Below are 24,602 nucleotides of genomic sequence, written 5' to 3'. Positions count from 1 at the left end.
CCCATGTCCAACTTGGCCCAAGGGGCCAAGCGAAAGAAAATTGGGGAGAGGGGATTCCCCTTTCCGAGTTGGGGGGCAGGGGAATGGTGGAGGAACGAGGGGTGGGGGAAATTGAGGGGAGGGTCCTGATCTTCCCCCCCTCCCATTCACCCATGTCCAACTTGGCCCAAGGGGCCAAGCGAAAGAAAATTGGGGAGAGGGGATTTCTCTCCCCCTCGGCGTTGGGGGGTGGGTGGAGGAAGGAGGGGGGGAAATTGAGGGGAGGGGGGTCCTGATCCCTCCCCCCTCCCCCAGCCACCCACCCACCCACCCACCCGCGTCCATTGGGGAAGGGGGAGAAAAAAAAGCAGGCAACTTGGCCCAAGGGGCCAAGCAAAAGAAAATTGGGGAGAGGGGATTCCCGCCTCCGGGTTGGGGGGGTGGGGGAATGGTGGAGGAACGAGGGGTGGGGGAAATTGAGGGGAGGGGTCCTGATCTTCCCCCCCTCCCATTCACCCATGTCCAACTTGGCCCAAGGGGCCAAGCGCAAGAAAATTGGGGAGAGGGGATTTCTACGCCCCCTCCTCCGCGTTGGGGGGTGAGTGGAGGAAGGAGGGGGGGGGGAAATTGAGGGGAGGGGGGTCCTGATCCCTCCCCCCTCCCCCAGCCACCCACCCACCCACCCACCCACCCGCGTCCATTGGGGAAGGGGGAGAAAAAAAAGCAGGCAACTTGGCCCAAGGGGCCAAGCGCAAGAAAATTGGGGAGAGGGGATTCCCGCCTCCGGGTTGGGGGGTGGGGGAAAGGTGGAGGAAATTGAGGGGAGGGGTCCTGATCTTCCCCCCTCCTCCCATTCACCCAAGTCCATTGGGGGAGAAAAAAGCAGGCAACTTGGCCAAAGGGGCCAAGCCAAGCTTGGCAAAGGGGGACGAAGGTGGGTACCCCGTTTTCCGTGGAATTCCCCCCCACCCCAAGGGCAGCGCCGGACAGCCGACCCCCCTCCCCCCGCCTGGAAAACCCACCGAGAGGCCGGACGGAGACGGCGAGCAGCCGAGCTGGGTCGTAAAGCGGCGCAACGGTGGCGGCCGCGGGAGGCATCGCGCAGCGCCAAAAAAAGACAAAAAAAGAAGAAGAAAAAGCTCCTTCCCGTCTCCGGCCCTGAGGCTCGATCCGCGGAGCCGCCGCCCCTCCCAGCCCGAGGAGGCTCCGCCCACCAGGCCCCGCCCCCAGGGCCGGATTTCTAGGGTTGAGCTCGACTGAGCATGCCCGGGCGGGGCGGAGGCGCCCGCGGGCGCCCGGTTGAAGGGCCAGGGCTTTTGCAGAAGTTTGGCGGCCGAGCCGTTTGCGCGCTCCGATGCCGCTTTGATTTTATTTTATTTTATTTTATTTTATTTTATTTTATTTTATTTTATTTTATTTTATTTTATTTTATTTTATTTTATTATTTTATTTTATTTTATTTATTTTATTTTATTTTATTTTATTTTATTATTTATTTTATTTTATTTTTTTATTTTATTTTATTTTATTTTATTTTATATTTTATTTTATTTATTTTATTTTATTTTATTTTATTTTATTTTATATTTTATTTTATTATTTTATTTTATTTTATATTTTATTTTATTTTTTATTTTATTTTATTATTTTATTATTTTATTTTATTTTATTATTTTATTTTATTATTTTATTATTTTATTATTTTATTTTATTATTTTATTTTATTTTATTTTATTTTATTATTTTATTTTATTATTTTATTTTATTTTATTATTTTATTTTATTTTATTTTATTATTTTATTTTATTTTATTTTATTATTATTTTATTTTATTTTATTTTATTTATTTTATTTTATTTTTTTATTTTATTTTATTTTATTTTATTTTATTTATTTTATTTTATTTTTATTTTATTTTATTTTATTTATTTTATTTTATTTTATTTTATTTTATTTTATTTTATTTTATTTTATTTCATTTGACTTATATGCCGCCCTTCTCCTGTAGGACTCAGGGCGGTTCACAAGGTTTTTTTCTTAAAAGAAAAACAATACACAAGTTACAAAAATTAAAAACAATTTTAATTGTTTTTAATTTTCATTCTTTTAACGGGGGGGGTGCGTCTGGGGCTTTTCCTGGCTCTTGGGGTACCCCAAGAAGGGAGAGGGTCTTGGGGCAGGTTGCAGAAGGGTTGGGGTGGCCGGGAGGGGGGGTGGACCGCTGGGGCTGCCCTCCACCTTGCCCAAGCAAGTTTTTGATTGATTGATTCAGGGTCTTTGATTGACTTGATTGCTTCCTGGGTATACAGGCAGTCCTCGACTTACGACTGCAGTGGACACACACACACACACACCCTCCAACATTTCTGTGGCTAAATGAGGCATTTGTTCAGTGCCTTTTTGTCCCAATTTACGAGCCTTCTTGCCCCCCGCAGGGAATCCCGGCTTGTTGTTCAGTTAGTAACACGGTCGCTAAATGGATCCGGTTTCCCCCTCCCCCATTGACTTGGCCTGTCAAAGGGTCACAAAAAGCATGAAGGCGGGACGTTGCAAACAGTTATAACTATAAGCCAGTTGCCCAGCAGCTGAATTTTGATCACATGATGGGATGTTGTGACGGTTGCTAAGTGAAAAAATGGTCATGAGTCAATTTTTCAGTGCCGTTGTAACTCTGAACGGTCACTAAAGTGAACTGTTGTAAGTTGAGGACTACCTGCACTCTTCCATAGACAAGTTCCTGACAACTAATCCAGGGGTAGGCAACCTTGGCCCTTTTATGACTCGTGGACTTCAACTCCCAGAATTCCTCAGCCAGGCACGCATGCCTGCCTGAGGAATTCTGGGAGTTGAAGTCCACAAGCAGGGGCCTTCAAACCTGGCCCTTTTATGACTTGTGGACTTCAACTCCCAGAATTCCTCAGCCAGGCACGCATGCCTGCCTGAGGAATTCTGGGAGTTGAAGTCCACGAGTCATAAAAGGGCCAAGTTTGAAGACCCCTGGCTTAAATTCTTCCAGAGCAGCAAATCTGAAGGAATTCAAGAGCCTCTTCTAAGAGCAAGGACAAGAAAGCAATGTGTGAAAGGACATCAGAGGAAGATCCAGCTTTTTATTTTTATTTTTTAAAACTCAGTGGTGGACATTAGACTTAACCTCTGTTTGAAGAAAGTTCTGGAAGCTAGCTTGCCTTTTGCAATATTTTATTGGCTCTGCAATAATGAGCCTAAGGTGCGATTTCTAGAATTTTCTTTCCTACTGGACCCAAGCAGCTACCATATCTGAGCTTTGGAACCAGAAGTGGATCTCGCCAATTTATTTAAAGTAGCCTCCGGCGGCGTTCAAGGTGAAAGCTTGCATGTTCTTCAGCTCACCTGAGCAATCCCTTTGTTCGTGGGGATAATACGCCTTCTCCGTTTGCTAGCTAGCGCTGGTCTGAAAATTAGAAACCGCAAATTATAGCTCAGGGGGAGAGGAAGGAAAAGGATTATTTGTGCTTTAAAACCATCTATTATCATCTGTTCTGGGAGACCCCTATAATTAAGCTCTGTCTGAGGAAATAGTTGGATAGGCTCAAAGTCATTTATATGCACTTCAAATGATATAAGCTGGCTTTTGAAATGCTCTCGTGTCTAGGCAGAGTAGCTATTTTTCTTTAAAAAAAAGAGAAGATATACATTCCCTCAAGATGAATTCAGCACCAGGATACAGGTAGACCTCACCTTACCATCATAATTAAGCTCAAAATTTCTAAGCAAGACAGTTTGTAAGCGGCTTTTGCCCCATTTTGAGACCGTTCTAACCACAGTTGTTAAGTGAATCACCGTAGAGATGTTAAGTCAGGGGTCTTCAAACCTGGCCCTTTTATGACTTGTGGACTTCAACTCCCAGAATTCCTCAGGCAGCGTGCCTGGCTGAGGAATTTGGGGAGGGGGGGTGTCTTCCAACCTGGCCCTTTTATGACTTGTGGACTTCAACTCCCAGAATTCCTCAGGCAGCGTGCCTGGCTGAGGAATTTGGGGAGGGGGTGTGTCTTCCAACCTGGCCCTTTTATGACTTGTGGACTTCAGCTCCCAGAATTCCTCAGGCAGCGTGCCTGGCTGAGGAATTTGGGGAGGGGGTGTGTCTTCCAACCTGGCCCTTTTATGACTTGTGGACTTCAACTCCCAGAATTCCTCAGGCAGCGTGCCTGGCTGAGGAATTTGGGGAGGGGGTGTGTCTTCCAACCTGGCCCTTTTATGACTTGTGGACTTCAACTCCCAGAATTCCTCAGGCAGCGTGCCTGGCTGAGGAATTCTGGGAGTTGAAGTCCACAAGTCATAAAAGGGCCAGGTTTGAAGACCCCTGGGTTAAGTGAATCTGGCTTCCCCCATTGACTTTGCTTGTCAGAAAGTCGCAAAAGGGATCACGTGACCCGCTGCAACCGTCATAAATATGAACCACTTGCCAAGCATCCAAATTTTGATCACCTGACCATGGGGAGGCTTCAGTGGTCATAAGTATGAAAAAAATGGAACTGAAGAAGCTTTTTGGATGAGAAACCAGGAACACCTCCCAAGAAATAAACAAAGTCTTCAAGGAAAAACAAGAAATTCCAGTTGCCTTTTGAAAAAAACACTTTTGGGACAACCGTGACCTGGATGCCTAAGAATGTCCACAGACGTCTTCCGAAGTGTTGTTGTTGTTGTTTCAATCTCCCAATCTACCCTACATTTCTGGAGTTTCCTGAACCTCATAGACCTTCACACTTCACCTCGTTCTTCAAACTAACAGGAGGTAGCTTGCTTTGCTTTTAGAATCATTGGTGCTGTTGAAGGAAAAATCTCCATCAGGGTCCAGGCCAAGCCGGCAATAAACAACATGGCGACTGTTTTAGAAAGAAGGTTGTAGTTTATTGAAGGCCTTCCTCCAGGCCTGCAGGAACTTTGTCCATAGGGTCGCGATGGGTCGGACACGACTTCGCAACTAACAACAACAACAACAGTTTATTGAAGAGGAGAGCCAGACAGAAAGATGGCGCTGGGGGAAAAAAAGTGACCGCATGTAGTAGGGAGTGGTGGGTTTTTATACCTTCTTGGGCTTTTGTTTGGAGTTGTTCCTGTGTCGTGAACTTTGACCTGAGTCTGAGTGTGCCTTTCTGGTATTCTGATGGTGGCGGGTTCATCCTATTATCTCCCGTCTTCGAGTTTGGGTGGGGTATGTATATTTTAAGGGTCTTTCTCTTCCTAATCTCATCAGCTTCTAGCTTCCTGGCTCCAACCTTCCCGAATGGATTATTACATCTGTATTTCTAAAAGCTGGTTTCTGCTGAGTTGTCTGGCTGTGGAGAAGTTTCTGTCTTTTAAAAGATCTTCTCCATTATTCCTTTGGGGAAATATATACTTCCCCAAAGTATTTCTTTCTCTGGATTGTTCCCACGAGGCCATCGACACAAGTTGAGTACATAATCTGACCAACATCTTTTTAAATGTCTATCATATACCTTGAGGTACAGTATAACTCAGAATGGATTTCTGCTTCTTAAACTATGGAGAGGATTGCACTCTGGGGTTCTTTGTGCTTTCTCAAATAAGTTGATTTCTTACAGACGTTTCGTGACCCAACTAGGTAACGTCATCAGTGCTAGAGGTATATCGGAAGGGGTTTTCCTCCATCCCAAGAAATCAGAGCTTTATTCCTCTTCCAGATCATCATTGTCCTGAACATTCTGCTTCTTCTCGAGGTCATGCTTCTATGCCCTTGAGGTAATGCTTCCACTGACTCATAGCTTGCGATCCAAGAAGCAGACAATGAGCTGGGAAATCATTGTATACATATTTGTGAATGATTAACTTGTAACCCTTCGAAATGCATAAAGAAGGCAGCAGCCAAGAGAACAGGTAAGACTGCGGTTTACAATTCTGTATGCAGTTTGATCAGGAATAAGCCAGACCTTGACATCTCCCAACAGGGATGTTTCAGAAATTTGCTTCCTTTAACAAATCCTCAAAACAGCAGCAATTTGATGGCATGGGTTTAACATGTCCGCAGGACGCGTAAGATCCAGAATTCTCAGAAGAAGCAGTGTTTCATAACGTCAAAAGTAAATACGGCCCCTTCAGTAAATAGACTTTTCAAGCAGAGATTGCCACTAACCTAAACAAGAAGGGGTTTGTTTTATTTTGTGTGCGTTGACGCATTCCTTCCAGCCTCTGGATATTTTTTTCCTAAACGTAACAGATTGGAAAGCAAAGGCGACTGGATCTTAAACATGGTTTGAAGGAGCCCCTGGGTTATCTGTCTAATAGTTTTGCTGGGCTGATTGGTTCTTGGAGGTGTGCAAAGATCGAGGGGAAAAAAGATTGGAAGCACCAGAGAATTACAACCCTGTAAACTTGAGAAAGAACTGAAGAGCCTCTTGTTGCGGGTGAAGAAGGAGAGTAGAAAAGTTGGGTTGAAACTTAACATTAAGAAAACCAAGACCATGGCATCCGGCCCTCTCGATTCCTGGCAAATAGATGGGGAAGAAATGGAGGTAGCGACAGATTTTATTTTCCTGGGCTCCAAGATCACCGCAGATCGGGACTGTAGCCAAGAAATTAAAAGACGCTTGCTCCTGGGGAGGAAAGCCATGGCAAATCTAGACAGCACACTAAAAAGCAGAGACATCACCCTGACAACAAAAGCGTGTATAGTCAAGGCCATGGTCTTCCCAGTTGCAATGTATGGCAGTGAAAGTTGGACCATAAGAAAGGCTGAGCGCCAAAGAATTGAGGCCTTTGAACTCTGGTGCTGGAGAAGACTCCTGCGAGTCCCTCGGACTGCAAGGAGATCAAACCGGTCAGTCCTAGAGGAGATCAACCCTGACTGCTCTTTAGAAGGCCAGATCCTGAAGTGGAAACTCAAACACTTTGGCCACCTCATGAGAAGGAAGGACTCACTGGAGAAGAGCCTCATGCTGGGAAAGGTTGAGGGCAAGAGAAGAAGGGGACGACAGAGAATGAGGTGGCTGGATGGAGTCACTGAAGCAGGAGGTGTGAGCTTAAATGGACTCCAGAAGAAGGTAGAGGACAGGAAGGCCTGGAGGAACGTGGTGCATGGGGTCGCAATGGGCCGGACACAACTTTGCAACTAACAACAACAAGAAGATGTGTGACAGGATCCCCTATCCAGGATAGATCAGATCTTAGCCTCTCCGACATGCATCATCAAACAGTCCTCTTTTAAAAGCCCTGCAGAAGTTCAACAGAAAGGTGGAGGTCGGAATCTTTGAGGTCAAGCTGTTCTATGGACGGAGGAGCCTCCACTGAGAAGGCCTGACTAAGAGTTCCTGCAGGGATCAAGACAACAATCTTAAAGGGAGCCGGGTGGTCTGAGCCATGTAGAGTTATATGAGATGACAACCAGGTGGTTCTTCCAAATGAGCTTTTCCAAAAGGCAATTGGACTTTCTTGGTTTTGGTTTTGGTTTTTCTTCGATGGACACATCTAACATTGCCCATGTAGCACTTGAACGTCAGGAATTAGATTGGTTCTTGTTTTTTTCCTTGAAAGTGTGGGAAGTCAGCCCTTCCCGCTGAGAAGGAAATATTAAAAGGGCAGAAAAATATATTTCCTCAAAGGATCTGAAAGAGGCAGAAAAGCATGGCCAGTTGTTTCTTAATAGCCCCAAGTCTCCCTCCCCCAGGCAGAAACCAGCTCTGTAGAAATGCAGATGTGATCATCCATTCAGGAAGGTTGGAGCCTTCCAGCTAGAAGCTTAGGAAGACAAAGACACCTAAAATCTACGTACCCTGTAATGTATTGGGCTTGCTTTGTTAAGGGAACACCACGTGGTAATTGCTGGAAGGCTGTTTGAGCAGGGAAGCTGGCTAACGGCTCCCAGCTCCTCAGACAACCCGTCTCCAGCGCCACTATTGGTTGCCTCTAGGGTGGCAATGGGTTGCTTCAAACCTATTGGCCGCCGCCTAGAGGCCAGGGTATAAATTGCTGCATCTGCAGCCCTGTTCCTTAGTTCAGATCCTGCAAGCTATAAACCATGATCTTTGCTGAACTCACTCGCCTCGTCTTCATTCCTGCGCAACGAACCCAGTACACAACATACCCCACCCAAACTCTAAGACAGGGCATAATAGGATTAAACCACAGATGCCAAAGGGCACACCCAGACGCAGGTCAGAATACATGACGCAGGAAATACAAAGCCTCAAACAGGAAAAGGAAACAACTCCAAACAAAAGGCTCCGGAGGGTATAAAAACCCACTCCCTACATGTGCTCGCAATCTTTTTTCTTCCACAGCCATCTTCATGTCTGGCTCTCCTGTTCAATAAACTGCAACCTTCTTTCTAAAGTAGCCGCCATGTTGTTTATTCCCGGCTTGGACTGAACCATGATAAAGACTTTTCCTTCAACAAAAGCGTTTCGCTTCTCATCTAAGAAGCTTCTTCAGTTCATAAGCTAGAACTGAAGAAGGTTCTCAGATGAGAAGCGGAATGCTTTCAAAATAAAAAATAAAAAACCAAGGAAGTCCCGTTGCCTTTTGGAAAAAACGTCTTTGGGATAACCGTGACCTGGATGATTGAGAAGGTCCACAGACAACCAGGTGGTTGAGTTGCTCCAGGAAATGGAGGATAACCAGTCCAATTTCCTGGAGTCCAAGCGTTATATGGGCAATTTTAGATGTGACATAGCACCTGGGCAGCTGGCTTTATAGTGGTTGGGCAGCCTCACCGGGGTGAGTTGCGGTAGATGAACCTGGAAGAAACCAGGGTGTAAAAGACTACGCACAGCGACTCCCAATGCTGGAAAATGACACAACTGGTACACTAAATGAAATTTTGGAAAGCTTTGCTGCCCATAGCTTCTACTTGCTTTTCAAGGAGTAGTCATGAGTCCAGAAAAAAACAAAATCCAAATTCTGGAATAACTCTAGACACGTCACCTTCATCCAGAGTTATAGGTGGAACTTCATCCTCAGATCTAGTTTGTTTTTTCAGTGGGAGGTGTCTTTTATTAAACTTATTAAACTTTATTCAAGTTGAAACCTGTAATTCAACTTCTGCCGCACATTGCGATCATACATGAATTTTAGATTCAGGTAGAGGGAAAGATTAATTCAGTGAGGAAAAAAAATCCTCAGCCCTTCCGTGTAAATTGGCTCAGAGCTAAGCTCATGGATAGATCTCTTTCGTATCAGGAACATAAAACTGAAGTTCTTGCCAAGGAAAGGAGGTGCTGAAGATGGATTTTCTTTTTTTAATCTAAGCGACCTGTTAAAGCAAGCTCTTGCTTGTAAAACACGGGTTTTCCTATCTTTAAATAAAATAAAATTTAAACAGGCCAAATGCCAGTGAATTAAACGTCTTTAAAATAGAGCAGGGAACACACATTGAATGCCAGGTTTACGAGTGTGTATCAGCTCGCATTTTCAGGTCTTGCTTGTTATTTAAAATAAATATTTGCACTCTTTGGCTCATTAGAACAGGGGTCACCAACCTGTGGCCGCAGCCCGGTAGTGGGCCGTGGGCTGCTGGCCACCGGGCCGTGGGACACCCCCCACTCACTCTAATACCGTGGCCGTGGGGCATGAAAACAGGACACTGCACCACACCGTGCAAGAACGGGCTGTTGCAACGCCCTGTGGCACGAACACGGGAGGCCGCCGCACCTTGGGGCACAAAAATGGGCCGATGCCGCACCTTGGAGCACAAAAGTGGGACACCACGCAGCACAAAAACTGGCCGATGCCACAACTCGGGGTGCAAAAACGGGCCGATACCGCGCCTCAGGGCATGAAAACAGGCACCGATGCACGCCGGGGTGCAGAAATAGGATGCTGTGCCGCACAAGAATGGGGCAGGGCTAGTGAGTATCACGCAAGCTCTAGCCCCAACCCGTTTGTGTCACGCGCATACTCATGGGCTCGTGCACGAGCGCACATGCGCGTGCAAGTAAGATGCTTCCCGTTCTCTTTCCCTCTGGTCTGCCAACCGTGAAAGGTTGGGGAACTTTGCATTAGAGTATCCTGGCTACCTTTGCCATGTTAGACTGAGACATGCTGGCTGAGGAATTCTGGGAGTTGAAGTCCATAAGTCATAAAAGGGCCATAGTTCCCATGCTGGCTGAGGAATTCTGGGAGTTGAAGTCCAAAAGTCATAAAGGGGCCAAGTTCCCATGCTGGCTGAGGAATTCTGGGAGTTGAAGTCCACAAGTCATAAAAAGGCCAAGTTCCCATGCTGGCTCAGGAATTCTGGGAGTTGAAGTCCAAAAGTCATAAAGCGGCCAAGTTCCCATGCTGGCTCAGGAATTCTGGGAGTTGAAGTCCACAAGTCATAAAGGGGCCACAGTTCTCCCCCTCTGCTGTAGAGCTATCCCGGAGCTGCAAATGTTCACAAATAAACATTCAGACCCAAACTGTATAAAATCAAAATTGCAAGTAATCCTTGATATTACAGTTGAGCCCAAACTTTCTGTTGCTAAGCGAGAAAGAGGTGAAGTGAATGTTGCCCCATTTTACGATCTTTCTTCCCGCATTGTTAAGTGAATCACTGCAGTCGTTAAGTCAGCAACAGAGTTGTGAAGTGAATCTGGCTTCCCCATTGATTTTGTTTGGCGGAAGGTCGCAAAAGGGGATCCCACGTGACCCCAGGACACTGCAACTGTCATAAATACGAACTGGTTGCCAAGCGTCTGATTTTTTTGACCACGGGGATGCTACTATGGGGATGTAGGTGTAAAAAAACGGTCTTAAGTCACTTTTTTCAGTGCTGTTGTAACTTCAAATGATCACTAAACCGAGGACTAGTTATACTTTGCCTGCCAACAATTGACCGTACAGATAGTCCTCAAATTTTGGGAAACCTGTCTGATCAGACTTCTGTTTGATCTGTCTGGATTCTGACCCTTGCTATTCTTGAAGAGAAGATCAAAAAATTATTCTTCATGTCAATCCAGCGAAGAGGACATGATCATGTTGTAACAGAAGCATTATTACCACATAAAGCAGACATGTCAAACACAAGGCCCGGGGGCCGGATCCGGCCCGCAAAGTGGTTTCATGTGGCCCGCGAAGCCATCCTGGAAACAGTGAGGGAACGGCCCCCACTGCCTTGGCCCTGGCCCAGAGACCCTCCTTCTGCCAGAGACCCTCAGATCTGTCCCACTCCTCCCCAGGCCCCCATAGGCACCCTTGATGCAAATGATGTAGAGCTGGCCATGCCCACCCAGTAGGCCATACACACTCTAGCCATGCCCACCCAGTAGGCCATGCCCACCCTGGCCATACCCACCTGGCCCCCTGAGGGCAACCGCAATGCTGATGCGGCCCTCAATGAAATTGAGTTTGACACCCCTGACATAAAGCAAGGACTGCCTCTAGACCTGGGTTTAAGTATGCTAATAACTGGATAGGATTTATGTAACGAACGATATATTTTCTTAATAGAATTTCATGGTTTCTGGTGGCCTCGCAAACCTGCAAGCTGCAAAATGTCACAGAGTTTTTACAACGTGCTGGCACTATATTACTACAAAAGGAAAACTCTATTCGACCGAGTAGAAAGTTATGAAGATTTAAAGATTAGAAGCGTGTTATTTTTAAAACACCAGCTGGCTTTGTTCTTCAGTCTGATTTTATGACTTTCTTCTTTTTCCCAGAAAATAATATCCTGTAAAAACCTTCCCTCCCAACGACACCCAAACAGATCCCAATCTGTTAGAAAATAATTGAATAATTAAAACAGTTTTGCTTTTTCCTGTTTCTTGTCTATGGAGATGCTCAGTCATCCACCTTGTTGTTGTTTTTTCTTTGAAAACGTTTCACTTCTCATCCAAGAAGCTTTTTTCAGCTCTTTCCTCTTTCTTCTATTGTTCAAGAGATCCTAAAGACGGGCAAAATTTTGCTTACTCTACTACTGTAGTAATGGGAAGCAATTTATTTTACCTCTCTTTGTTCTATTTAATATACTTGCTATTGCTAATGGAGAAATAGAGTGGTACAAATATTCTTTATTTGGTGGAACATTCAAAAGATTTTTAAGAGAAGGATAAAGTTTTCTCCGCAATTGTTTTTATTGGGTATTGTTGTAGATTGTGACGTTAAAGAAACTAATTTGATGTTAAATATGATAACAGCAGCACGGTTACTGGTGGGACAATATTGGAAGAAGGATAGTTTGCCCGCTATAGAAGAATGGGTGCTTAAAGTTTCGAATCTTGCAGAAATGTCTAAGATTTCTGCTTACTTGAAAGATCATTCACAGGAAAGATATATTTCAGTTTGGAGGAGATGGATAGATTATATTCAGAACAAATATGGGACTAAAAAGTTCCACTTAGCTTATGAGTAGATTTTAGAGGGATATTGTTATTGGTACTTTGTATGTAGTTATGTTAAAGGGGAGTTAAAGCACATTATGAATTTGGTTAATTGTATATTATGCATAATTTTTATTTAGAATATGATTATTAAGAAAGCAAAAGAAAAAAATCTCTTTTGATTTCCGTAGACCAATTAAAAAAAACACCTTAAGATTTCTCTGTTGGCTGTTCTCCAGTCTTCCCCAACTTGACCCCCCATTGGATGGAATCCAGGTCTTTTTATGAAGTTCAGGAATTCTGGGAGTTGTTGTCTGAACAAGCTCCAGTTAAGTGAAGGTATTGTGTTAAAAACACACCCACCCAAAATCCATTTCACTATGCCCCAACCCCCAAATCACAAGAATAAAACTCAGGAAAAGAAATATAAGAACAATGTTTCCCTCCTGAAACCCCTGCCTCTTGTTGATTCATAGAGAGAGCTCAGTGGAGATAATAGACAGACTAAAGATAAAGGGTAAAATTAATTATATTTGTTTTGGCAGGATTAAAACCCAAGGAAGCCAGTATTTTAGACCCATTGCTAGCCTTTGCGAAACAGGCTAAACAAATCTAAGGACAAAAGCACACAGAGCAAGGCGCCAAATTATGAAATGCTGTAAAACCGGATAAAAAATCCTTGTATTCAGCAAATCAAGTGGTCAGCTGTCCCAGAACCACATGGTGTTGTTGGTTCTGCTCATCAATAAACCTTATTTCCTAAGCAGTCAGCCTCCATTTTATTTCCAGTGTCTTACTCCCAGCTTGGAACTGAACTTGATTTTCCTTTCAACAATATAATCAAGTTGTCTACTCAGCACCTTATTCATATAAACAGTACGATATAAGTCCATGTAACCAATCTGGGAGGCAAATTCTATAATCATCTGAAAAGAAAGGCTCCTAGACTTTCTTATGTCCCGTGGTTCTTTTTCTCCATTAAAAAAGAAAAAAGTAAAGGTAAAGAAGGCTGAGGGACGCGGTGGCTCAGTGGGTTAGGACGCTGAGCTTGTCGATCGGAAGGTTGGCAGTTTGGCGGGTCGAATCCCGAGTGCCACGTAGCAGAGTGAGCGCCTGTTACTCGTCCCAGCTTCTGCCAACCTAGCAGTTCGAAAGCACATAAAAATGCAAGTAGAAAAATAGGGACCACTCCGGTGGGAAGGTAACAGTGTTCTGTGCACCTTTGGCGTCTAGTCATGCCGGCCACATGACCACGGAGATGTCCTCGGACAAGCACTGGCTCTTCGGCTTTGAAACGGAGATGAGCACCGGCCCCTAGAGTCGGAAACGACTAGCACGCATGTGCGGGGGAACCTTTACCTTTTAAAGAAGGCTGAGAATTCTAATGTTAGCTTTAATCTTAATTTTAACTAGGGTTTTACTTATGCAGGGACGAATATAATTTTTTTAATCTGTTTTTAACTTTTGTATCTTTGTTTTTTAATTTACCCTGTAAACCGCCCTGAGTCCTTTGGGAAAGGGCGGTATATAAATGTGATAAATAAATAAATAAAGTCTCACTATCTTGCTTATTTTAAAATTAAAATCCGCCCTCAGCCACTGCAATTCTTCTGGAGCTGATATCCATAAAGGTATTACAACGTCAGTCTTTTCATTTCCAGTATCTTTCCCAATACACGTAGTCCTTGACTTACAACAGTTCGTTTAGCGACCATTTCAAGTTGAAACGGCACTGGGGGGAAAAGCGACGTACGCCTGTTTTTCATATTTACGACCGTTGCAACATCCCCTTGGTCACGTGATCAAAAATTCAGACACTTGGCAACTGAGACATGACGGTTTCAATTTTTCAAAAGGGAAGGAAGGAAGGAAGGAAGGAAGGAAGGAAGGAAGGAAGGAAGGAAGGAAGGAAGGAAGGAAATAAAAAATACTAGATTGTGTGGAAACGGACAGACTTTCTCTGAGGTTGAAAGAAAAAGAAGAAAGAGAATATTCTCAGACTTGGGACATGTTTTATCAATGGCTGGAGAAAAGAATAAGGGATTAGGAATTAAATCTGTATTAGTGAATGATGCATAGGGACGCGGTGGCTCAGTGGGTTAGGACGCTGAGCTTGTCGATCAGAAGGTCGGCAGTTTGGCGGGTCGAATCCCGAGTGCCGCGTAACAGAGTGAGCGCCTGTTACTCGTCCCAGCTCCTGCCAACCTAGCAGTTCGAAAGCACATAAAAAAATGCAAGTAGAAAAATAGGGACCACTCCGGTGGGAAGGTAACAGCGTTCCGTGCGCCTTTGGCGTCTAGTCATGCCGGCCACATGACCACGGAGACATCCTCGGACAAGCGCTGGCTCTTCGGCTTTGAAACGGAGATGAGCACCGGCCCCTAGAGTCGGAAACGACTAGCACGCGTGTGCCGGGGAACCTTTACCTTTTACCTTTAGTGAATGATGAACTCAGGCAACACATTTGTTGAACAAGTACTACTGAATTGTTGAGGGGGGGAAAAAACCCAGTAAAAACTTAATAATAATAATAATAATAATAATAATAATAATAATAATAATAATAATAATAATAATAATAATAATACAAAGATTAAAACAGGAAAAGAAAAGAGACCGTCATGGTTGGAAACTGTATCAGAGCTGGGTTGATGTAAAATGTCCGCTGCAAACTTTCATCTCAGTCTGGGAAAACAAACCTATGAAAGGAGAGATTTGGCGCAGCTTAACTTTCAGACTTCAGCAGGGAAAGTTATGTTATATAAATAATAGCTGAAGGGAAGCAGGCTATTTGTAGCTGCAGAAGGAGCCTCGACGGAGAGAGAATATTTTTGTCAAGACTCTTGAAACAGAAGAAGATTGCATTCAGTTTTGCTCACCACATTGCAAAAAAAAAAAAAAAGATGTTGAGACTTTGGGAAAAGCGCAGAGAACAGCAACTAGGATGATTAAAGGCCGAGAGACTAAAACACATGAAGAATGGTTGTAGGGTTTTGATGTGGCTAATCTAATGAAGAGAAGGACTTGGGGTGACATGATAGCAGTCTTCCAATATCTCAGGGGCTGCCCCAAAGAAGAGGGAGTCAAGCTATTCTCCAAAGTGCCTGAAGGCAGGACAAGAAGCAACAGATGGAAACTAGTCAAGGAGAGAAGCAACCTAGAACTAAGGAGAAACTTCCTGACAGTGAGAACAATTAACCAGTGGAACAACCTGCCTCCAGAAGTGGTGAATGCTCCAACACTGGAGGTTTTTAAGAAGAGACTGGACAGCCATTTGTCTGAAATGGTATAGGTTTTCCTGCCTGAGCAGGGGGCTGGACTAGATGACCTCCAAGCTCTATTCTTATTCATTAAAGAAGATAAATTAAATGTTCTCTCCCCAACTCATGTTCCAGATTCAGGCAATATGGTGTCAATTTTCACTTTTGTGTTCGTTTTTTTAAAATAACCACCGTGTATGATAAAATGTTCTTTGTATATTGTGACCTTTGTATTTCATGATTTACCTACTTTTGTAATGATTGATGGAGTTATGTACCATCTGTAAAAAAAATTATACTAATTTTCCCTTAGATTATTGCGTGGGATGAATCGTACTGATTTTTTCCCCCTAGTTCTTCCCATTTTACAAGTTTATATATACATTTAGGCAGATGGTCTTGATTCTGTGTAGGTGGTTTAAATTCTGTCATCTTTCTTAAAAATCTCTCCTTTCCCATTATAACTTTTTTTTACTTTTCGGGCAATTTGTAAGCACATTAAGCATGGTAAATTCCTGCCCTCGTTGAATTAATTCTTGCCATGCCTATTTCTAGGATCTGAATGCACCCTATTTGACTACTTTAGAAAGAAAGTTGCAGTTTATTGAAGAAGAGAGCCAGACAGGAAGATGGCTCTGGAAGAAAAAGGGAGTGAGCACATGTAGGGAGTGGGTTTTTATTACCCTCTGGAGCCTTTTGTTTGGAGTTGTTCCTGTGGCATGAACTTTGACCTGAGTCTGGATGTGCCCTTTCTGGTATTCTAATGGTGGTGGGTTAATCCTATTATGTCTCAAGGGTCATATCCCACCAGGCTCAAAGTTGACTCAGCCTTCCATCCTTCCGAGGTAGGTAAAATGAGGACCCAGATTGTTGGGGGCAATTAAGCTGACTTTGTAATAATGCCGCTTGGGGGGGGGGGGGCGAAAGCCCTAATAAGCAGGCATATACATAGAATGAAGGCTATTACTAAGCACATTGGTTTGTGCTTAAATTGTAAGCCGCCCTGAGTCTTCGGAGAAGGGCGGGATATAAATGGGATTAAAATAAATAAATAAAAAATAAAAAAAATATCCTGCTTCCCTGAGGCTGTGGCTGATGACTTAGATTTTTGATGTTGATTCTAGGGATCTTTCTTCCTAATCCCAGTTTCCTGACTCCAGTCTTTCTGACAAGATTATCTGCATTTCTACAGAGCTGGTTTCTGCTTGGTGGAGGGAGACTTGGGGTTATTAAGAAAAACTGGGCATGCTTTTCTGCCTCTATATATATTTGCCCTTTTAATATTTCCTTCTCTGGGGGGCTGACTTCCCAGGTAGTTACACTTTTTCCTAATTATCCCTAAAATAGAAATCGCTTGAAGGTGAGACAAGTAGCCGAAGGTATTATTATTTTTAAAGACTTCCGACTTTTAACAAACCTCTTCTTATCACAGCTTCTTCTGCCAAACTTTTTAAGTGGCATTGTCTAGACCAACTTTTAGCAGAAGGCAGAAAACCATCCTTCTATAATAATTTGCACTGTTAGCGGATCCGTAGCTCTAGCCAAAGCGATGGCTTTCCCAGTAATAATATATGACTGCGAGATTTGGACCACAGGGGAGGCTGAGCTCCGAAGAATTGAGTTTACATGTCTATATAGACATTTCCCCACCAGTCAGTTAGAATCTGGCTTCCTCACTGACTTTGCTCGTCAGAAGATCACCAAATGTGATCGAGACACTTTGAACCGGGACACGGCAACCGTCATAGACACGAGTCAGCTGCCCAGACTCTGAATTTTGATCATGTGACGATGGGGAGGCTGCAACAGTCGCCAGGTGTGAAAAGTCACTTTTTTCCCAGTGTCGTCGTAACTTTGAGCAGTCACGAAAGGACCTGTTCTTAGTTGAGGACTACCTGTAACTTCACAGACATGTCAATATTGATTTTTTGGCAACCATCGTGGTTTGCTGTCCACGATGGTGGGAAGGTATGAAAAAAAATAAAAATAAACCGGATTTGGCCATATCCTGCGTTCATGTGTCCACCATAAGGAGCCTTGGTGGAGCAGTGGGCTAATGCCTCCTTAAGTAACACCAGCTGCCTGCAATTAGTGCAGGTTCGAGTCCCACCAGGCTCAAGGTTGACTCAGCCTTCCATCCTTCCCAGGTAGGTAAAATGAGGACCCAGATTGTTGGGGGCAATTAAGCTGACTTTGTAATAATGCCGCTTGGGGGGGCTAATAAGCCCTAATAAGCAGGCATATACATAGAATGAAGGCTACTGCTAAGCACATTGATTTGTGCTTAAATTGTAAGCCGCCCTGAGTCTTCGGAGAAGGGCGGGATATAAGTGGGATTAAAAAATAAAAAATAAAATTACATTTACGAATCTGTTGTTTTTGCAGAGATCCCTGGGATAGCGTATTGAAACCCCCAAATATTCAATTTTACCATGGTTCCTGCCTTCTCTCTCGTATGATATGATCTATATATTTTATTTTAAAAAAAAATTCTCTTCCTGGCAAATAACATTTCTTGTGGCGCAGGAGTATATTTATCGAAGGAAGTCCCTATAATTACGATACCGACTTGATGTTTGTAGAAGGCTTCTAAATTGGAAGTTACGAAGATACAGGAGGAGGGGAAGTGTATTTTAATTGTTTACTTGTTTTTCTCTGAACTCAGAAACAGCCCCGAGGGAAACAGGATACAAGAGAGATGTCAAAATAAGAGGGGATAAACAGATTCGTTTTTGTTTTTGTTTTGTGGTGTTTTTTTGTGAGGAACAACAGTAAATCAGTGATTCTTTTGTGTTGCAGGATTTGGGACCCGTCGGATCCTAAACCTTTTACCATCTCCTGAGTTGTCTGTGGACCTGACCAAATAAATAAATAAATAAATAAATAAATAAATAAATAAATAAATAAATAAATAAATAAATAAATAAATAAATAAATAAATAAATGTGAAAACGGGGCCAAAATCTTGTGTGATCAGAAGACAAAATCCAGACTGAGACAGCTGGCATGCAAATTGATTTATTGATGGATGGATGGATTTCTGCTATTTCTCTGCCGCCCTAAAATGGACTCCAGGCAGGCAGCGAAATCTGATAAGACGGATGATCTTACGAGATTCGGGGAGGTTTTGCAGGGAGAAATATTTTGTAGCTGATTTATCACAGAATCTGGAAAGGGGGGGGAAATATTTTTGATTTTCGATTTTGATTTTTTTTTTAACCAGCAGAGGAAAATGGCGGACCGAGTCTTCTGGAGATGTACAGCTAAAGATCCTTTCGATATTTTTACTTTGTTTATCTTTATCCTGCCTTGATGAATTTCACAAAGAACTCTAAGCGGTGAACATATCCGACAAGACTTCCTCTTTTTCCTGAAGACGTTTTGCTGCTCATCCAAGAAGCTTCTTCAGCTCTTCGGAAGTAAAATCCGAATCCAAGCTTTGAGAAGACTTCACTTTCTCCATTGAAAGGGGAAAAACAGGAGCAAAATGTACCTCAGAAAGGATTGTTTCGTCTTTTTTTTTCCACTTCAGGAAATGTCCTGGGAAAATTGATTGATTGATTAATTGATTGTTATATGCTACCTCTTAAAAAGGTAAAGGTTCCCCCGCACATGCATGCTAGTCGTTTCCGACTCTAGGGGCCGGTGCTCATCTCCGTTTCATAGCCGAAGAGCCAGCGCTTGTCCGAGGACGTCTCCGTGGTCATGTGGCCGGCATGACTAGCACGGAACGCTGTTACCTTCCCACCGTAGTGGTCCCTATTTTTCTACTTCCATTTTTACGTGCTTTCGAACTGCTAGGTTGGCAGAAGCTGGGACGAGTAACAGGTGCTCACTCTGCTACGCGGCACTCGGGATTCGACCCGCCAAACTGCCGACCTTCCGATCGACAAGTTCAGCGTCCTAACCCATTGAGCCACCGCGTCCACTATGCTACCTCTTGCCACCCAGATAATTACTTAATCTTTCCTTGAAACTTCTGGCTGATTAATTTATGAAATGCTTTCTCAGATTGAGATTGTATATGTTAAATCTTTCCTTCGGGAGGGCCTAGTAGTGGGATGTTTCATGTTGCTCCTCTTTTTCCTCACAACAACCTTGTGAGGTAGATTGGGCGGATGGGAGGCAATTCAACCCTGCCTTTACAACACAACGAACACAACGAATGAAGTTCCTTCACTGCATAATTGTCGTCCCACTGTACTTTCGGAGATCAAGCAATTGTCCAAAGCACAGCTCTAAAATCTGGCTGGGAAACCTCTTTCCTTCCTTCCTTTTTTGCAATTAAGGGTAACCCTTTTTTTCTGGATATCGATCCGGAATAATGCATGCGTATTTATAAGAAGCGAGTGCTTTTCAGAGCTAAAATATCAACAACGGAATCTGATTTATTTATTTTTTTGGTTTCTTTTTAATTCCTGCCACCCGATTGGAAAGGGGGATGGACAAATAAATTATTTCACATTTGGGTCTCCTGCTCTTATTTCTATCGGCCGAAGAATCGCATTTAAACTTGTTTTAATATAGTTTTTAGAAGGCGTTCACCATAATGCCCTTTTAAAAGATAGATAGATAGATAGATAGATAGATAGATAGATAGATAGATAGAGATAGGGATAGAGATGATATAAAATATAGATGATATAGATATAGATATAGATATAGATATATAGATATAGATATAGATATAGATATAGATATAGATATAGATATAGATATAGATATAGATATAGATATAGATATAGATATAGATATAGATATAGATATAGATATAGATATATAGATATAGATATATAGATAGTATATATATAAGGCTTTTACAATAACAATCTCCAGTGCCAAGCTCAGAGAGCACCAAGGACCCCACAGTCCTTTCCTCCTCCTCCTCCTCCTCCTCCTCCTCCTCTTCCTCCTCCTCCTCCTCCTCGCTAATTCCCTCCCTTCTAGCACTGATGATACCTAGTTGGGTAAGGAAACATCTGCAAGAAAACAACCAAGCTCAGAGAGCACCAAGGACCCCACAGTCCTCTCCTCCTCCTCCTCCTCCTCCTCCTCCTCCTCCTCCTCCTCCTCCTCCTCCTCCTCCTCCTCCTCCTCCCGTCTAGCACTGATGATGTTACCTAGTTGGGTAATGAAACGTCTCCAAGAAAACAAGAAAACCAAGCTCGGAGAGCATCAGAGACCCCACAGTTCAACGCTCAGCTTCAAATATTCTCTTCTCTTCACATCCATCCACGAGAGATGGCAGCCCAGCTCCTTCAAAATTTACAAAGACACAGAACCCACAACCCACAAATGTTCCGTTTTGTAGATCTTACCAGCAGGAAGTGCTGGGGGGTTTGTTTCATCATTTGCGGTAGGATCACACCCTCTCGCTCTTTCAAGAGAGGATGGTACGATAGCCTGCTTCAATTACCCCAAGCGTGCAGTACAAAAGGTTAAAACTTGCTCTTTCCCTTTTCCGCCATGCAAAACACCAAAGAATGGCTTGAAAAGCCACGTTGAACTTTGAAAAGAATGTTCTTATCCTAAGAATAAGAACGGCTGGATGATCCAGAGAAGAGAGAGGCTCTTATTTACTGGTTGTATTGAAACGGAAACCAGACCATCCTCTTCTGAGCTGTTTTAATTCGGATTTTTCCCACGGAGAAGAAGTTTGGACTTGTTACCCCTGAAGAATCCTTTCCAACCGTACATTTTTTTTTAGGAAAACATGGTTGACAGCCATATTCTGACCTTCTCTTCAGCTCTGGGAGACAGATCAGTTAGCATCGTGATGTCCACTGTTTTCATACTCCAAGTACTGGGACAAAACAGCCAGGCTCCTGAATGATTAATAGTGTGCTATCCAGAAGAGAACTCACTGGAGAAGAGCCTAATGCTGGGAAAGATCGAGGGCAAGAGAAGAAGGGGACGACAGAGAATGAGGTGGCTGGATGGAGTCACTGAAGCAGGAGGCGTGAGCTTAAATGGACTCCAGAAGATGGTAGAGGACAGGAAGGCCTGGAGGAACGTTGTCCATAGGGTCGCGATGGGTCGGACACGACTTCGTAGCGAACAACAACAACAACAATCCACAAGAGATCTATTTATTTTGAAATGCCAAAAAAGAAGGCATCTAGACCCGTGGTGGCGAATCTATGGCACGCAGAGCCCTCTCTGTGGGCACCCGCGCCGTCGCCCCACTCCTAGGCCTTCAGCTGGGTTTTATAAACCCTTTTTGCTTTAGGCCTTCACTGCTGTGTGCAAAAGAAAAAAAAAAGGTTCAATCAATCAATCAATTTCAACTTTTTGCGGGGGGGGGAAAAAGACCTTGCAACGTTGGAATTGATGGATTGAACTTTTTAGTCCCACCCAGTCTGCCTTTACCACCGCAGCCACGCCCACCCCATGGGCCACGCCCACCCCATGGGCCACACCCACCCGGCACCCAACGATACATAAGTGGGTTTTGGGTTGCAGTTTGGGCACTCGGTCTCTAAAAGGTTCGCCATCATTGCTCTGGACCAATGTTAATAGCTTCTTGCTCCAAAGAACAGTGGCTGCTTTGTTCAACGTTGAGCTAAGCTTTTGCTATGCTCTAGAGCAGGGGTCTTCAAACTTGGCCCTTTTATGACTTGTGGACTTCAACTCCCAGAATTCTTCAGCCAGCATGCAGTTGAAGTCCGCAAGTCATAAAAGAGCCAAGGTTGCCCACCCCTGCCCTAAGATAAAGGTAAAAGTTCCCCCGCACATGCGTGCTAGTCGTTTCCGACTCTAGGGGCCGGTGCTCATCTCCGTTTCAAAGCCGAAGCTTGTCCGAGGACGTCTCCATGGTCATGTAGTCGGCATGACTAGACGCCAAAGGCCCACGGAACGCTCTTACCTTCCCACCGTGGTGGTCCCTATTTTTCTACTTGCTTTTTTATGTGCTTTCGAACTGCTAGGTTGGCAGAAGCTGGGACGAGTAACAGGCGCTCACTCTGTTACGCGGCACTCGGGATTCGACCCGCGAAACCGCTGACCTTCTGATTGACAAGCTCAGCGTCCTAACCCACTGAGCCACCACGTCCTGCTCTAGACCAATGTTAATATCCCAGGGGATGAGCTAATGGGTTTTGACAGCAAGGCTGTAGTCAAATGGATTGAAAAATTCATACTTTGAATAAGGTCTCGCTTCAAAGAGGATCCAATAAGATTTGGAGTCAGAATAGATCTGGAAGGGACCTTGGAGGTCTTCTAGTCCAACCCCCTGCTCAAGCAGGAGACCATGTACCATTTCAGACCAATGGCTGTCCAGTCTCTTCTTAAAATCCTCCAGTGACGGAGCACCCACAACTTCTGGAGGCAAGCTGTTCCACTGGTTGATTGTCCTCACTGTTAGGAAGTTTTTCCTTAATTCCAGGTTGCTTCTCTCTTTGATCAGTTTCCATCCATGGTTTCTTGTCTTGCCTTCTGGTGCTTTGGAAAATAAGTTGACCCCCCCCCTTCTTTGTGGCAGCTCCTCAGATACTGGAAGATGCTGTCATGTCCCCCGCCCCCAGTCCTTATGTTTTAGTCTCCAGGCTTTAATCATTTTACCTGCTGTTCTCTACATTTTTTCCAAAAGTCTCAACATCTTTTTTGCAACGTTTTACTGCATCCACTTTTTGCAAAACTGGATGCAGTATTACTAGGGTTTTATAAAGAATTTTGCAAGTCTGCCTGGTTTATCTAAAATCGTGATCTCAAAAAAAATTCTACATATGGCCTAAGATGGGAATGAAAAAAATATATATGCTGGTTTAAAATTGATCAGATGTAATCTTGAGTTCTTAGGCTGGGTCGGATAGAATCCAGCATGCAAGATATTGTCCTTTCTTGTAAAGCAATCTGGTTTCGTTTTATTCCTTAGCATAAGAAGTCCTAAGCCAGCAGAAGTTAGCTGATGTGTACAAATTTACAGTTCTCCTCTCTTTTATATTTGTTTATGTTTATTGGACTTATATATCGCCCTTCTCCCGTAGGACTCAGGGCGGTTCACAAGGAATTTAAAATAACAGTACAAATGACAAAAGTTAAGAACAATTAAAATCTTTTGGTTTGGGAAGATAACAAATCCAGGCACAATTGCCGCTCCTAATTTCGCAGTTTTGTAATGTATGAAATTGTTTTAGTTTTTACTGAGATTAATATGATGGGTGTCTTGAAGGCATAAAAAATATGGGATTGAATACAGGTGGATCCACAGAGCCTCTAATATTACGTTCACACCAGCAGAGGGCAGTCTGCTCCACAAAACAGATTTTGGCAGCAAAATAAATAAATAAAATCATGAAAATTGAAGATGATTTGAAAATCTAATTGATTTGAAAATCTAATTAATCCCACAATCCCAAAATGATTAAGGACATCTCTCTCTCTCCTTCTCTCTCTCTCTCTCTCTCTCTCTCTCTCTCTGTGTGTGTGTGTGTGTGTGTGTGAGAGAGAGAGAGAGAGAGAAGAGAAAGATAGACAGAGAGAGAGATACACAGAGAGAAAGAGAGAAAAGAGAAAGAGAGAGAGATACAGAGAGAGAGAGAGAGAAAAGAGAAAGATAGATAGAGAGAGAGAGAGAGAAAAGAGAAAGATAGACACAGAGAGATACACACACACAGAGAGAGAGAGAGAGAAAAGAGATACACAGAGAGATACACAGAGAGAGAGAGAGAGAGAGAGAAAAGAAAAAGAGAGAGAGAGAGAGAGAGAGAGAGAGAAAGAAAGAGAGAGAGAGAGAGAGAGAGAGAGAGAGAGAGAGAGAGAGAGAGAGAGAGAGAGATGTATTATCAAGGAAATAGCAACAACAGTCACCATCACCTATCACTGGGAATCACTGAATTGAATAACAGAATAACCGAGTTGGAAGGAACCTTGGAGGTCATCTAGTCCAACCCCCTGCTCAGGCAGGAAACCCTATACCACTTCAGACAAACGGTTGTCCAATCTCTTCTTAAAAACTTCCAGTGTTGGAGCACCCACAACTTCTGGAGGCAGGTTGTTCCACTTGGAAAGTTTTTTTTTAATGTTGTTTCACCATTCTTGTTTGTCTATAGCATCCTTTTAAGTTTCCTCTCTT

The 24,602-nt window shown here is 43.6% G+C and overlaps 2 protein-coding genes across 4 annotated transcripts in view; one reads left to right on the top strand and one right to left on the bottom strand.

Moving 5' to 3' along the window:
* RELL1 (RELT like 1) overlaps positions 1-1,512 on the bottom strand; it is a 19,892-nt gene extending 18,380 nt beyond the window's left edge. For all 3 annotated transcript variants that reach the window (XM_083367941.1, XM_083367942.1, XM_083367943.1), the window contains exon 1: positions 1,002-1,512. In XM_083367941.1, coding sequence (XP_083224067.1) covers positions 1,002-1,077 — 76 coding nt within the window. In that variant the 5' untranslated portion in view covers positions 1,078-1,512. The remainder of the gene's footprint in view (positions 1-1,001) is intronic.
* PGCKA1 (PDCD10 and GCKIII kinases associated 1) overlaps positions 1-24,602 on the top strand; it is a 117,597-nt gene that overhangs the window by 34,079 nt on the left and 58,916 nt on the right. The window lies entirely within an intron of this gene.

The sequence above is a fragment of the Vipera ursinii genome (genome assembly GCF_947247035.1).
Source record: "Vipera ursinii genome assembly, chromosome: 7".
NCBI lineage: Eukaryota > Metazoa > Chordata > Lepidosauria > Squamata > Viperidae > Vipera > Vipera ursinii.
The sequence above is the reverse complement of the archived record's forward strand: the minus strand, read 5'-3'. Positions and strand labels throughout refer to the sequence as shown.